General features: G+C 31.7%; 1 protein-coding gene across 4 annotated transcripts; it reads right to left on the reverse strand.

The window, feature by feature from the left end:
• Nucleotides 1-1,839: 1,839 nt before the first annotated feature.
• On the reverse strand, nucleotides 1,840-12,146 carry LOC135135428 (serine/threonine-protein kinase PRP4 homolog). 4 transcript variants are annotated; one of them, XR_010281547.1, is made up of 10 exons: nucleotides 11,965-12,146; nucleotides 10,630-11,887; nucleotides 8,054-8,344; nucleotides 7,772-8,004; nucleotides 7,445-7,713; nucleotides 7,018-7,394; nucleotides 2,746-2,965; nucleotides 2,410-2,461; nucleotides 2,091-2,177; nucleotides 1,841-2,039 (listed from the first exon to the last, which is right to left on the reverse strand). XR_010281547.1 is itself a non-coding variant. In XM_064064470.1 (7 exons), the coding sequence occupies exons 1-7, from the start codon at nucleotides 11,973-11,975 to the stop codon at nucleotides 2,762-2,764; spliced, it is 2,643 nt and encodes an 880-aa protein (XP_063920540.1). In that variant the 5' UTR covers nucleotides 11,976-12,146; the 3' UTR covers nucleotides 2,579-2,761. The 4 variants fall into 4 exon arrangements, 2 of the variants coding, with proteins under 2 accessions (XP_063920540.1, XP_063920541.1); XR_010281546.1 differs by having other exon boundaries at nucleotides 1,840-2,177; XM_064064470.1 differs by lacking the exons at nucleotides 1,841-2,039; nucleotides 2,091-2,177; nucleotides 2,410-2,461 and having other exon boundaries at nucleotides 2,579-2,965.
• Nucleotides 12,147-14,895: the final 2,749 nt, after the last annotated feature.

Genomic DNA, 14,895 nt, shown 5'->3' on the forward strand with positions numbered 1-14,895 from the left:
CACTGATCACTAAGCTAATTGATTCCCAAGTAAATTTTTCCGTATCATTCAAATGGGCGTAGAACATTTAATCCTTCATTCGAATTTCAGGCCCAATGAAAATTCCTAAATACAGAAAACGTACATAATATGAAAACTGAAATTCACTATATTTTAGTTTTTACCTTAGATTATGTTAGCAGCAGAAAGCTTAGGAAATATTGTTTTCAGATGTTGAAATGCTTTCTCTCTTGTATTTCACTTACATAAGAAGCACATATGTGTGGTATGTCCAGATTAGAAGCCAGTTACTAAAGCTACAATTTTTAAACCTATCAAATTGCACTCAACTTTTTGTCGTTAATACAGATTAACAAGTGTTGAATATTCTCATGTTTCTGCAGTTTGTATGGAGTATGCAGTCGTCAGTACTAGATATTTATTCCCATTATGCAATAGCACACATTTAACTGCAACTATCCATGAACAATCTCCAAAAAAATTTTTTTTTGACAACGTAGGCATAATGTCTTATTAGATAGTTATTCAGGACAAAATAACCTTTCAGAATACATTTTCAGAATACTTGTAACAAAAAATTTTTCTAAAATTGTTCGACTGTGATAATTATTATTACATTGAATTGCATGAATGTACTATGAAAGCCAAACGCGGAATTATTAACGAACTATTTCCTAATGTTTCAGCTGATGCAAATGGTGTTTTTCGATATAGAAATGGCATATTGTACTTTTTTAAAAACAAGCATAACAAAGCGATTTTGTACGAATATGAATTTTCATATACGTTAATAGAAGCTGATTCATTTGATTTTAGTACTTTCGTTCACTGTCCGAATTTAAGTATATTGGAACAACTGAAAATTTTATTACACAGACTGGCTTGTTATATGTAGTTTTGAAACTAATTAAAAATCAATCGACCAATAGTCGGATTAATACGCTTCGCTTGTTTTATTTGAAGCGTTCGGTTGCTCTGCGACTGTCGCCTTCTTGTGTTTTGTTTTGCAGAACTGCAGTCTTGGTACGTGTAAAACAATGATGAAAAACAATATTTAGAATTTTATTTTAGATAAGAGGGATTTAAAACAGCTAATTGACGATTTTCGTCGGTTTCAAGCATACCGCAAACGTGTTAAGAAGCATAACAAAACTATAAAACTGTCGCATTTAGCAGGTCACGTATTAATTTCGGACAAGGTGTACCTCTAATTTGGGCTCAAACAACAATCACCGAAGCCCAATCTATAATTATTATTAGAGAAACTAATACGACAAATGAATTGCATCGCTACCGGCCGACCATTTACAAAGAAGAAATACTAATTTTCGAAAACAACGCGCAAAGAATAGAGTCTGAAGTTGGATTTAGACATTTTATGGAATATAGATAAAAAAGCATTTATCTAAAAATAGTCTCCACGCTTGAATTCTGCATTCTTTTCGTTTTTTGTACCTCGCCAACTAAGCTTTTTTCTTTGCAGTAACACTGAAGTGGATTATTGGCTTGAAGCGAATCAGAACATTGCTTATATCATATGTATCATAATAACTAGATTAATTCATTTTGTAATGTATTTTTTTTATTTTAATTACATTAATATTCTTTCTTTTGTACAAATATGTACATGAAATGGTTTGAAATATTTGCTTTTTTAATATATGTATCTTAAAAATGTGTGTTTTTCTTCAAAATATTAATAATTTGTTCAGAACAAAATCATTTTGTTTTGTAAATCTTTATTATAAAATGATTCTGTTTTTTACCTAAAATTTCTTTAATTATAGTTAATTTTAATGATTATAAAAACTATTGATTTTGCTTTTTTAAAGATACCTTTAAAAACAGGGTACAATCCTTTTAAAAAAGTGTTGTGTTCAGTAGGGGCCCTCTTAGTAGTTACTTATACACAATTATAGCAATAAATTAACAATTACTATTTTTCACATCTTTTTAAATTAACTCACTTATCATTAACTTACCTGATTTTAAAGGACTTGACTGTCTTTCTTACACCAGCCAATAACTTTTAACTACAACTTAAGAGAAAAACTGTTAGTTAAAACACAACGGAAAAATAGACACTTAACCTTAACCCTTGTGTTTCTAGTTTACTGTATAAATAGGTCCTCTCTTTGATTTCTATTACGTAGTTCCAATTTCTCAAGTCCATTATGCTGAAAATGAAAAAAAAAACTTTTAGCACGACGTCTGTGCCACTTAATTTCAAGGTGAATATAGGTACACAGTTATATTATTTTTTATTGAAAAAGCTTGAATACATACATTCTGACAGCTGACAGTTTTTGCAGTTTAAAAACGTTAAAGATCAAAGCAGTCAGAATGTATTTGTCTGTTTTATACTTTCAGTTAAACTACATAATTTTGTAAAATTCTTTCGCGAAATACCTTAATATTTACACCATGATCTCCTACTCCACACATTCATTTCTCCGTTATTCTGTAACAAAAACAGAAGTGTAATAAAGTCTACTGTGAAATCTTGGTTCATGCCATCCACAAGTTTTCTGAAAGTTATGTCTGACATGAACCACGCCTATACATAAAAATCACGATAAAATATTAATGTTTTTATTTGTTTTTATAAATATGTACTCCACATTGTGAACTTTTTTACAACAAATATTTCAATCATTAATAATCTACATTCTTAATAAAATACAAGTCTAAAACACAGACTTATAAAGGATTTAAAAAAATTTCGGCCTGTCCTGATGTGTTTACCTCACTAGACCAACCCTCATATCTTGTCCTGGATAAATGGATGCGTTAAAGCGTTGTTTAAACTAATTCTTTTGGCTGGGTCAATTGTCAAAGCTTTTTCCAACATATCTTTCAGTTGGGTTACTTTACGCAATTGGTCTGGTGGTAAAGCTTGTCCTGCCACGAGTTCAGATTGTAGATCTCTGCTTAACTTTACAACTGACATGACCACCACTTTTTCCTAGTAAAAAAAATCTATATTAGAACATGATACGTTTAAATTTAAATTTTACATTGCAACTAAACTGCGCGTCACTTTCCCTATCTTTTGACGCGCAGTTTGTAATCAATTTAATTCTGCGTAAAATAGTGTAAAAAAAGCAAAACACGCCGTCAATTGCCGAAGCTACGATAATAAACCTCCCCCCACCTGGGCATCAACTACTTATTTGGTTTTTAACGATCATTATCCGCAATTGTGAAAGGATAAAGAAACATCCCACTTTCTTGTTAAACTTGGTTAAAACCTTCAAGTCTTCTTCTAAAGGATTGGTGGAACTACACGAAATGGGTGCACCAAATAAAATTGTTTCCACCCAAAGTTAAAACTGGGCTGGAAGATTGAAAACAGCCCAAGTCCACTGGGCCCAAATTACTTTTAGCAGGAAGACAAAGCAAAGTTTGCGGAAGAAAAGATATCAGTTTCTTCGATAGAATTCTATACCAAGGAACGACAAAATGAATAGTGCATACAAATAATGAAAACAAAATTATTATTTTTAAATTCAACGTTATTCTCTTTTTTCTCCGGAATTTGTAATTTTCCATAGTCACATTATTTTTTTCAAAACAACAAACTGCCCCTAATTTTTATTCAAGTAGAGTTACACAAAGTTATCGTGAATCTTTTTAAACACTTTGGTAGCATTAAATATATTCCGATGTCATTTCAAATTTCTGTGTCTTGTGCCAGATAACCACTGCATTGTACAGCGTGAACCTGATTCCTTTTGATCAAATGCGCTATGTACTTATAGGACGTTGTTACCAGGGTTTAGGTCTCATTTCTATGGCAGCGTGTTTCAGCGGCGTATAAGTACTGCTTATACTCCGTCTGAGTATAAATAAAATATATACTTAGACTCCGCCGGAGTATAAATATATATACTTGTCCAAAAGGTATAAGGTTATATGACCATCATAAAAGTAGTTGACCGCAAATAAATACCCCCTTTGTGTGGTTCGCACTAAGCTTACCGGTTGGCAATAAATCGTCTTCTGAACATTTCTTGCTCACATTTAACAGGGCCGGCTTTCAAAGCGAGTGGTTATTTCGGAACCCTCAACGGCTGCAGGTAGTAAAGAAATAGTGGAGTAGTGGATTTTCATATTTAGTGAAAGCCGCCCCTGAACGAAACCACAACAGCCGGTCGAGCTGCAGTGGATGCGTTATTTACGATCCTAAAACCTTTTCTATTGTAAACAACTTAACTTCGACACAATGGGATGATTTTATGATGGCCATCTAACCTTATAGCTCTTGGTCCACTATAGAATGCGTTTCTTTTAATGAAGCAAGGAGACAGAAAATAATTGTTTCAAAAGAATATTAATCGTTTCAAAATAAAATATTGTATTTCATTTGGACTTGATGTGACTCGTACAGACTTAATTTTTTTACAAGTCTATAGTGCCTCACATGAAATATCAGTTAAACTCCTACCAAAATAATCAACTATTGATGTAAATTAAATGTCCCTATCAATCATGGTAGTTTTGGCAACAAAAAATAAGGGGGGAACAGGTCTACCAATTTCAAATAAAATTAAGTGCTACCAACTGAAGCAGACATTGTTGATTACGGTAATATGACGAAGTTTTGACTAACGACGTAACGATTTGTACCATAGGAACAATGGTCTCAACAATTATTCCCATGACAATTAAACATTTTCAGAATAATGCCAACTGTTACTCGCGTGAATAATTTCAGTACTACTATCTATCGAAAAAAAGTCCTCTAGTCAGGCATCGATTTTTTTTTTCATTGTGTTACCAAAATCTACACCGTCAAAGCTGTTCGTTTAGTTGTGGGTTATGAGAAATCACCGTTTTCGTGCTTGACTTCCTTTCAGCAATAACTTTGGATAATAATTATATGTTGTTTTAACAATTTTTTTATTACACTAATAATACAACTGCCAAACTGACAGGTAACTTCAATGGAACACAACTGTATTGCCACCAATTTTTATTTTTCAAATTAATTCTATGGCTGACTAGGCGACGTTTTTTTTTCGATCATATGGTATGTCATAAAAAGACATCGAAATTGATTTAAAACACATAACGCAATATTTAAGTTGCAGGATTTAATGTGGGCTAATGCATTTACAATCCGTTTATTTTAATCACATGAAGTTTTATTAATTAATAATATGGTCACCCTACAGTTGATACCCCTGACCTACTAAATGAATTTAAGCCTTTAATTTGACATTGTTAAGATGGCACTTGGACAAAACCTCCCGCGCCTCTGAAGTACAATCAAACACATCCAGTTTTTAAATAAAGTGTAAAATTTGATTCTGCGAATTTTAATTTTGCTATCATAACCCCTATAAGTTAAAATACAATTCTAGGTGTGGACTGGTAAACAATAAGTAAAAAAACAAATCAATCGATGTGGATAAGTACAGTCGGTGGAATAAAACTGGTACAAATCTGTCAAAAGAAAATAAGGATAAACTAAAAATTTGTTTGAGCAAATTAAACGTCAGAGCAAATATGGAGTGAGCTGATGATTTTCATCTTCAATTGTAATTTTTGAACGTCCTGTCTTGTTTCCGTATTAAGGTCCCAAAATGTTCAATTTTTCTCTTCGCCAATAAAACTGCACTTTCACCGACATACAGTTCATCAGCAATAGCTTTTAGATGCACACCGTCGTCTAGTCTTTGTAAAATTATAGTCTTTTGAAAACCAGTTAAACGCATTTTTAGATTTCTATTGCAAAACTTAAAACTAATGTCTTTGCCATTTCTATTGAAACACCACCTGTTGATTTTGCTTAAAATTTAGCAATTGGTAACAGCTTTCGGTTGATTGACAACGGCTTTTAGTTACAAAATTGTCTGAATATGAACGTTGCCAAATTTACGATTAACAAGTGGTGTTTCAATAGAAATGGCAAAAACTATATCAAATTAAATTTTTGATTGATGATTGACAATTAAGCAGCTTGTTACACATTGATAAACTTTTACGTGTACCATTATAATGTCCACCGACTATACATTGTAATACTAATAACGGCACTATTCTATTATATTCCCTGAAATTTCAGCAAAATTCAATAAAATGAGATAAGGCGCTTTTGATTTAATCAAGTCATTCATTAATTTTTTCGTTGTCTTAATTTCTTTGAGACATCGTATGTAAGCAATTTAAATAACAACTGTTGTGGAACTGATAACGCGAAACATGCAGAGGTCGCCAGTTCTATCTCATCTTTTAACTTACAATAGTTCTCATAAAATAAGTAAAATTTCGCACAATCAAATTTTATAATTTTTCGAAGTAGCTGGATTTATTGAACCGTATTTCAGGGACGAAGGAAGTTCTGTTTAAATAACCTTACACCAATTTGTTTAATTTTCAAATTGAATTGTAAAATGTTATCAAATTTAATTTTTTTTACAAAAATCTAGATGTTGAACATTAAAATAAGGAATTAATAAATCACAAGTATAGAAGGCTGTTATTTTACAAAATTGTAACACAACCTCCTCTGCAAAATTTTGAAATGATGGGAATAATAATACAAATGTTGTTTAATGTTTTATCATCTGCACGACATTTCTTAAAATATATCTAAAATTTCACAACAATTAACGACAGGCGGAAACCCTATTATAATACTTTCCCATGAATATTTGTGAAAAATTGCAGCTTAAATTGTGTAGGATATATTATTATTATTGCACGCTTGAGCAGAGATTGCATACTCTGTTATGCCCGCGTGAATAACAATAGTTCTCAACTTTATTAACTTCAATAATACAATTACAACAAAAACAGATTACATCTCAGATTATATGTCCCAATTTCTTCCGGGACTTCCCATATAAAAAACATTACTTAAGGGCTTTATAGTTTGTAAATTAAACATGAACCAAGGATTAGGTATTGTGTTATACTTATATAGTATTGTACCGCCCTGTCCCTAATAAACATTCGCGGCTGATGTGACATTAAACATTTAATAATATTAATCAAAGAGTTTAGACTCACCCTTTCAGTAACTTTATCTATTTCATGATAGAGAAAATTGCAGTTATTATCAAAATGTTGATCCCGAAAGGCTCCTTTTCGAATGACCCTATTTGGAAACTTTCCTTTAACATCCATGAAAAACTTCAACATCTGATTGTTCGATTTTCCAGAAAACAATATTCTGCCTGTGTACAATTCATAAATAGTACAAGCCGCTGACCACATATCAATTCCATAATCATAGGGAATACCTAAAATTATTTCAGGTGCTCTGTAAAATCTAGACACCAAATAGGGTGTAATTTCATTATCATTTATATATGACGCCGAACCAAAATCGCACAATTTCAGTACAAGTTTACTTTCATTGACTAATATATTGTCAGGTTTAATATCTGAAATATTGTAATTATATAGTTGGATTTACTGTATTATTTGTTCTTACCTGCATGAAGAATGCCAGTCTTTTTTAACAATTTTAAGGCTAGCAAGAGTTGTTGTGTATAACTCCTAACAGCTTTAATGTGCAAACCAACATCTTTTCCATATTTTTTTAATACTTCTCTGAGGTTCATAGCTAATGGTTCAAAAACCATACACAAATGCTGTTTATGGAAAAAGTGTCGAATTAATCGTAAACAGTGTAATTTATCTTCAGGATCTGCGTCATTTAACTTCTTTAGAATTTCTAATTCTTTTAAGCCGGTTTTGTGCCTGGAAATAAACGCACATTGAATTAAAATAAAAATTAAATAAAAAATTATTTACTCACATTATTTCATTATTTCGAATTATTTTTACAGCAACATCTAGATTTGCTCTAGCTTGGTCTCTTGCTCGAACTACATTACTAAACACACCCTGTCCAGTATAACCATAAACCATATATCGTGAATCTAATATTTCTCCTATTCTGACCCTATAGTAACCTTCTGCATCGTCCCAATTATCAGTTAATGCCGGATTTTCAGCTCCAGCGCCTTTTGTAACAATAGTATTGGGTGACTAAAAACAGGTTTGTTAGAAAGAATATATGCAAAAACTAATAACTAACATTTGTATCCTCTTTAAATATATCTTGATCAGCAAACATATCCCAGTTTGGCTTTTTACCCTTATCCTTTTCCTTTTCATTTGTGTTTGCCTTAATTTTCATGTTTGGTAACAACGGAGGGGTATGGGATTCTTCTACTTCATCAATTTGTGTTTCTGCATGTTCTGGTGTGTTTTCCGCTATGATTTCTGGCTGACTTCGTTGAATAGGCTTTGAAACTTCATTATTATCTTTTGGTGAAGACGGCACAGAAGTATTTGTATTTGAATCTTCGCTAACACCTCCTAACCGCTGCAAAGTTAAGAAATGTTAAATATACTTTTCAGTACTTATAAGCCTTAACATCACGATGAATACTGAGAGTAATTTTATTATTTTTATTATTAATTCATTTAAGAAATTTATTTTTGTCAAATATAGAATGTATTCATTACATGTATGTGTATTTTTTTTATATTTTTAATATTAAATGTAAAATTGTAAACAAATGATAAGCCTGCGAGGTAATTAAGTCTGTCGAAAAAAGTTCTGTAAAAAATGCAACAATTTATACTAGACATGTGTGTTCAATTTTGAGTCACAACACACATTGTCTTTTCATGAAGGATTTTTATATATATGAACAAAAAATATCAAAAATACGTAAAATGTAGAACAATTTCTTACACAGCAAATCAAACTGTTTAATAGGAATTTATCTAACAAAATGTTGTTTTACACTTTTTCAAGTTTAAAACCTACGCGAGTATAAATCATGAACGTTCTTGCTCCCTTCGAAAACAAATACATGGTTGCCAATAACGATAACTTCGTTAGTCACACATACTTTTTTTGATTTAGACACCTGACACTAGTTTGCACTTGTTTAAAGATACATCGTTTTATGGTTTTAACTTTAATTGTGCTGCTATTTGAAACAAAGAAAAACAGCCGATTCATCCAAGGATGATGAAACTAATTTCTTTACAACAATTGAGTAACAACTAGATTATGAAAATGTGTTTAGCGAGTAAAATAACAAATTAGCAAAAACTACTAGTAGTACAGTTAATTCGCCATGCGGTTTTCAGGACTAGGGGTGTGGTCATTCGGGCGTCATTTTGAAAATAAGGGTGCACTTATTTTTTTTATTAATCTCTATAACTAATAGTTTGGCAAATATTTTATACCAAAACATTTTTGAAAATAATATAACATTCTAAAATTTTTATTAAATATTTATCAGCGAATGTTAATAACTAAAAAGTTCTGAGCAGAAAAATTGAAAATTGGGGGACGAAAATTTCGCACGCATTCTGGGTAGGTAACGAAAGATTTTTTTAAAGAAATGTAAATATACGAATACAGTCACATTTACATTGCTAGAACCAATAGTATTATTACCGTTAAAAATCCAATCAAAACTTGAAGCAGATTCTAAAAATTTATAAACATGAAAATTCAAGAAAAAATCGACCTACGAAATTAAAAAAATTAAAATCGCATTTTAACACCAATGTTTGCGGAATGATCAGGGACTTTCCAAATTCGCATACCGACTCTTGAGTTGTGCCGTTAAAATGCGATTTTTATTTATTTACAATTTCGTTGTATGTCCATTTTGTCTCAAATATTCACATTTTTAAAATGTAATTTTTCTGCACTTTTTATCACATCACATTTTAAATCTACTTTAAAAACCCATAAACATGTCTTTAAATTAAAAAAAATCTTTCTTCTTTGTTATTTGCAAGACACGTGTTCCAAAATTTTCAGTAAGAGATATTTTATTACTGAGAATTTTAAAGAGATTGATCTGAGACAAAGTATGTAGTAGTCAATATATACATTTAAAATATTTATAAAAAATGAAGATAATCAATACGAAGTCTTTTTTCCAATCAAATATGTCTGAAATCAAACCGTGCATCAAACAATGCGTAAATGCGACATATCTCAGTTAATGCGTCGCATCCAAGTCATCGCTAGAATTTAAAAATTTTTACCTCAAAGACAAAGACCGATGTTAAATACTTCTTCATTACAAAAAATTATTTTAAACCTCACTCTATAACTTTTCCGCTAATCGGCTGCAAAACCTTCAATAAAATAAAAAGAAACCTCGCATGTTGAAAATTTCAATACACCTTTTATGCAACAAAGAACGATTTTTTTTGAAGAAATTTGAAGACACTAATACAATAAGTGTACATTATTAAAATCAGTATTGTATTAATGTTTGGTTATATTACTGTTAAAAACTAGGGCAAAATTTTGAATAGTTTTTGAACTTGAAGAAATAATTTGATTTACTTACTATGAAATTTTAATACAAAAAAATCAAATTTTGACACGAATAGATGCAGAATGAAAAAACTTTTTGATAAATTGTATTATTATTATTATTTGTGCCCCTTCACAGACGAGTCCATTTACGAAGAGACAAGATTCATCTACCAATTTCTTCAGAAACTGGTAAGGTTTTTATAACAACTAATAATACCGCCGCAAATTCTCCCACATAAAATGCATTGTTTACAGGTTTTCTACACTGGTAACTCAAAGTGGAACACAGATTAGATATAAATAAATCTTACCTTTAATAATTCTTCCCTTTGCTTTCTTCTTTTTTCTATAATTTTCTGTTCATCTTCTTCATCATCAACAAGATCAATGTTTACATCAATGTCACTGTCACTACTAAGTCCATGCTTCATTCCTTCACTTAAAGAATCCTTATATTTATCTTGTTTTTCAGGTCTGTTTGTTTTATAGTATTCTTTGTTTTTTCTATCTTTTGGATCATTCCTACAGTGTCCTCTATCTCTGTCTGAGCGATATTTGTCCTTTATTGTTTCATATCTTCGCTCTCTAGATCTACGTCGTTCCTTGGATTTTCTGTCTTTAGCGTGGTAAGATCTATCACGGTCAAATATGTACGACTTGGAACGTTCCCTTGAACGCCGTTCTGTCGACCTCATTACTTGATTGCTGATTCTATGATATTCTCGATCTCTGTTCAACCGCTTATCGCAATCTCTCCCATGTCTATCTAAGTCTTTATACATTTTATCCCTGTTTAATTTTTCATGTTCCCTGTATGTCCTTTCTTGACTATGTTTCCGTTTTAAATCATCCTTACTGTAATGATCTTTCCTTTCAATAACAACCCGACGCTCTCGACTGGGAGACCGTTTGGCTTTTTTGGGTGGTATAATGTCGCCATCATTACTTGAGTCATCTAATAATATAATTTCATCAACAATTTTTGGATCTTTCCCATTTTTCTTTGGGACATTTGGACTTGTACTAGATTCCATTTCTGCTTTAGCTATTTCGGCTTGCAATAATTCTTTCTGTTTCATTAACTCTTCTAAATCCATATCTGCTTCAATTACATTAACATCTATTGCATCACTATCACATTCCGTTTCTGGCACAGCATCTTCACTTTCAGATGATATGACCTCAAGAGAATGGGATTCTGTCAGACCAGACATGACATAGTTTGCGACTTCATCTGTGTCACTTTTAACCAATTCCTTGTTTTTTGATGTCCCTGACAAAGATTTACCATTAATAATATGATTAACTTTTTTTTTACATACTGCAGTTGTTGACTTAGGTGATAACTCGGGTGTATACCGATCATGTTTGTCACTCTTTGAAGAAACCCTATCTTCTGACACATCCCTTTGTTTCTGTTTATGTTTCTTCCGTTTTTTGTGTTTTTTCGTTTTATCTGACTTTTCACTTATGTGTTTCTTGTGTTTATGTTTGTGTTCCTTTTTGTGCTTCTTTCTCGCAGGGCTATCCAATCCGCTTTTAGTAGTCAATTCTACTTCACCTTTGGATCTTAAAAATAAGGTTATATATGAGTTATCACGCAAATGACACATCTGATCAAATTTTTGCATGTGGTTTCTACTTACGCTTCATCCATTTTATTAACTTAGAAATCGCACTTGTAAACAGTAGCAATCATGGAAATCTTCGGGAGCAAAAATTTGTTTAAAAAGTAACCTACGTACAACGCTTAACAACCGTTTTCCAAACCTCCGCTGATGTTGTGTTGATAGATCAAACATGAACCAATCTGTCACTACTGTCTTTTATAACATTGATACTTGGCTCCATCTATTGAGTTCTTCATAAATTTATTATTACATGGCGCTAAATTTAAACTGAACCATTTTGTGTAAATCGTAGATCCTAAATTTATTCATTAAATCTACTCGAAATGGGTAATACAATAATATTACTATTCGCTGCGAAAAAACTAAACTTATTTATGGTTTTCTGTCGTTATAGACCTTTCGCACGACAACAAGCCACCGATTCAGTGGTACCAAACAAGTGAAAAAATTGTAATATTTGTCCGCATTCAAATTTAAGTTGGCGACAATGGATGTTTTAAAGCAAGCACCACATTCGATTGGTGGATTTGATGGCACCAAATTTAAAATGTGGGAAAATCTAAAAACAAGTTTTATTGTGCCCAATTGCTCCGTTTCTAAATATATATGATACATTTAACATTTAAAATACACGCCATTCCAGTAACTCATATTTTTATTTAAATTAATTTTTTAAATTTTCTAAAAATTGTTTTGATTAAATTAAATGCTTTTCAAGGTGTATTAATTTAATTATAATTAACTACCCCTAATTTTAAGTATAATGATTGCAGTTTAAACAATAATTTAGATTAGTTTAGTACTGTCTAGCTTGACAAATGAGTCTTCTTTATTAGTTTACAATAAGTACGTACGAAACAACAAGTTATTGTGAAATATATTATTACATTTAAAATTAGAGATATTTTAATTTTAAGCAAAACAAAAAAAAATCGTTACAAAAAATGTTTTTTTGATTTATCTGAATTTTTATTTTACTATAAAATTGAGAAAAAAATACTCTCTAAAGTTCAATATTTATTACTTTTGATACGTTTTATTTGCTTTTGAAAAACAATATTTTCTTAAAGCTTTTCCTTGCTTTGATTTCTAAATAAGTAAGTAATATGAAGCAATTATTTTTGAGACTCATGAAATAATTTAATTTATTTTGCTTTTCTGAACAATCCAATCCAACATTTTACTAAATTTTAAAAAATAAATAAGATAATAATAAAAGGGGCCGATTCTGTAATTTTTAACAGTGTCTACGTTTATATAGTAAATAAGGGCATCTCATTGGTTTACGCCGTAGTAGTTAGATTGGTTAGTGAATTTTAGAATAGGACATAAAAGTTTTAATTACAACACCCCCAATGGTCACAGGATGTGACATATATGGTGGAGGTGCAATGTTAAAATTTCGGGAGATAGATCAACATATTTACCTCAATTTTGCTTAGTCCAAGGTAACAAACGTGGAACGCATAATGCTGACGGATGTGTTGTTATTAACTTTGCTATTGGGAAATAACTAATAACGTAATGTGCCACGTCGAGAAGAGCGGACATTAAGCAATCTAGGTCAGAAGTCTGGAAAAACCTTAGATCATATAATAAATTGGTGCGGTACAAGGATGGAAGTGAAATAGACATATACAGATGAAATGCATATAACAAAGATGAAGATGTGGTGATCACACAAGGATAGCATTATACTACTCCTCTTGACGTAGAAAACGATAACAGATAGCTTCATGTCTAGTCACAGCTTTCAGTTTGAGTATTGGTATCTATTTATTATATGATCTAAGGGAAAAACGATCAATTTTTGTCTTTTGAATGTCGGAACCGAAATAAAAACACGAAGTTAGAGGCGGTAGCTAGAGGAAAAGCAACACCGAAAATTCGTACCCAAGGGCCAAAGTATGGTGTTTTTCGAAGAAACGAGTCTCAGATTCGATGTTACAAGAACTTACAGAGAAGGGGGAACCAGAATCCGAGAAAACCGGAACTGGGCTCGAAGGAAGGCGAAGACAAAGAAAAAAGTGAAGATGAAAAAGGTCATACGGACACAGAAGAAGACAAAGAAGGAAATGGTATAGAAATAACAGAAGACGAAAGAGAAGGTGATACGGAGACAGGAGAAGACGAGGAAGACAGAATGGCGAACGTTACCTACAAGAAGTTTGGGCAAAAGCTAGAACTCCAACACTGACAAAATTTTTAGCTCCTCCTGTGCTTAATACAGCAAATTCCGACCCAAACTGATTTATAGATATGTAAAGTTCGAGCATTTGTACAGTACCTAGTAAAATTTTATTGGTATTTCAAAGTTAACCATTGTTCCACCACTTTTCACTTCTGAAAATAGATGATAAATGTATACACATTTTTGCAAATTCGAGAATAAACCGTCATAGAGTCAAGTTGTGTTTCATTGAGGCTATATTAATAGCTTCATTTTTGGTCACCTATTGTGACTCATCATTTTGGTCATGCATTATGACCTGGTCCTTCGAGAAAACAATTTCGTTAGGTCACCCATTTATGATCTGACAACGATCAATGTTGGACTCACAAAACCACAAATCACAAATTCAGGCGCAAGAGCCCAGTTCGTAAAAGATCCAGGTTCCAGGTCCATACTGAAGCTTTTGGCTCATCCTTCGAAGAATACTGGACGGATACACAACTTAATTCTTTTAAGATTTCCATAGAAAATGGATTATATTAATCAAGAGTAGTATATGCTTATGTTGATGATTTTATAAGTAGATAATGCGAAATACTTATATTAACAAAATTGACGTATATGCTAACGCTGTTAGCACTTGCTTTATCTGTATATAATATATACAAGGTGACTGCGAAATACATGCAAAAAAAAAAAATGGGGAATAGCTCACAATATGATTATGTCACTGGGTAAAATTCACGGTCCTAAGTAGTAGCAGTGTCTAGAAA

Source organism: Zophobas morio, unplaced genomic scaffold, assembly GCF_036711695.1.
Source record: "Zophobas morio isolate AGI-343-1 ecotype UQ-CSIRO unplaced genomic scaffold, CSIRO_AGI_Zmor_V1 ptg000024l, whole genome shotgun sequence".
Taxonomy (NCBI): Eukaryota; Metazoa; Arthropoda; class Insecta; order Coleoptera; family Tenebrionidae; genus Zophobas; species Zophobas morio.

Excerpts from the sequence above, each read along its gene's own strand:
- LOC135135428 (XM_064064470.1), bottom strand. Across the intron at positions 8,005-8,053 it reads TATTTAAAGAGGATACAAAT|TCACCCAATACTATTGTTAC; the intron begins GTTAGTTATTAG and ends ACCTGTTTTTAG. Across the intron at positions 7,395-7,444 it reads GACTGGCATTCTTCATGCAG|ATATTAAACCTGACAATATA; the intron begins GTAAGAACAAAT and ends ACAATATTTCAG.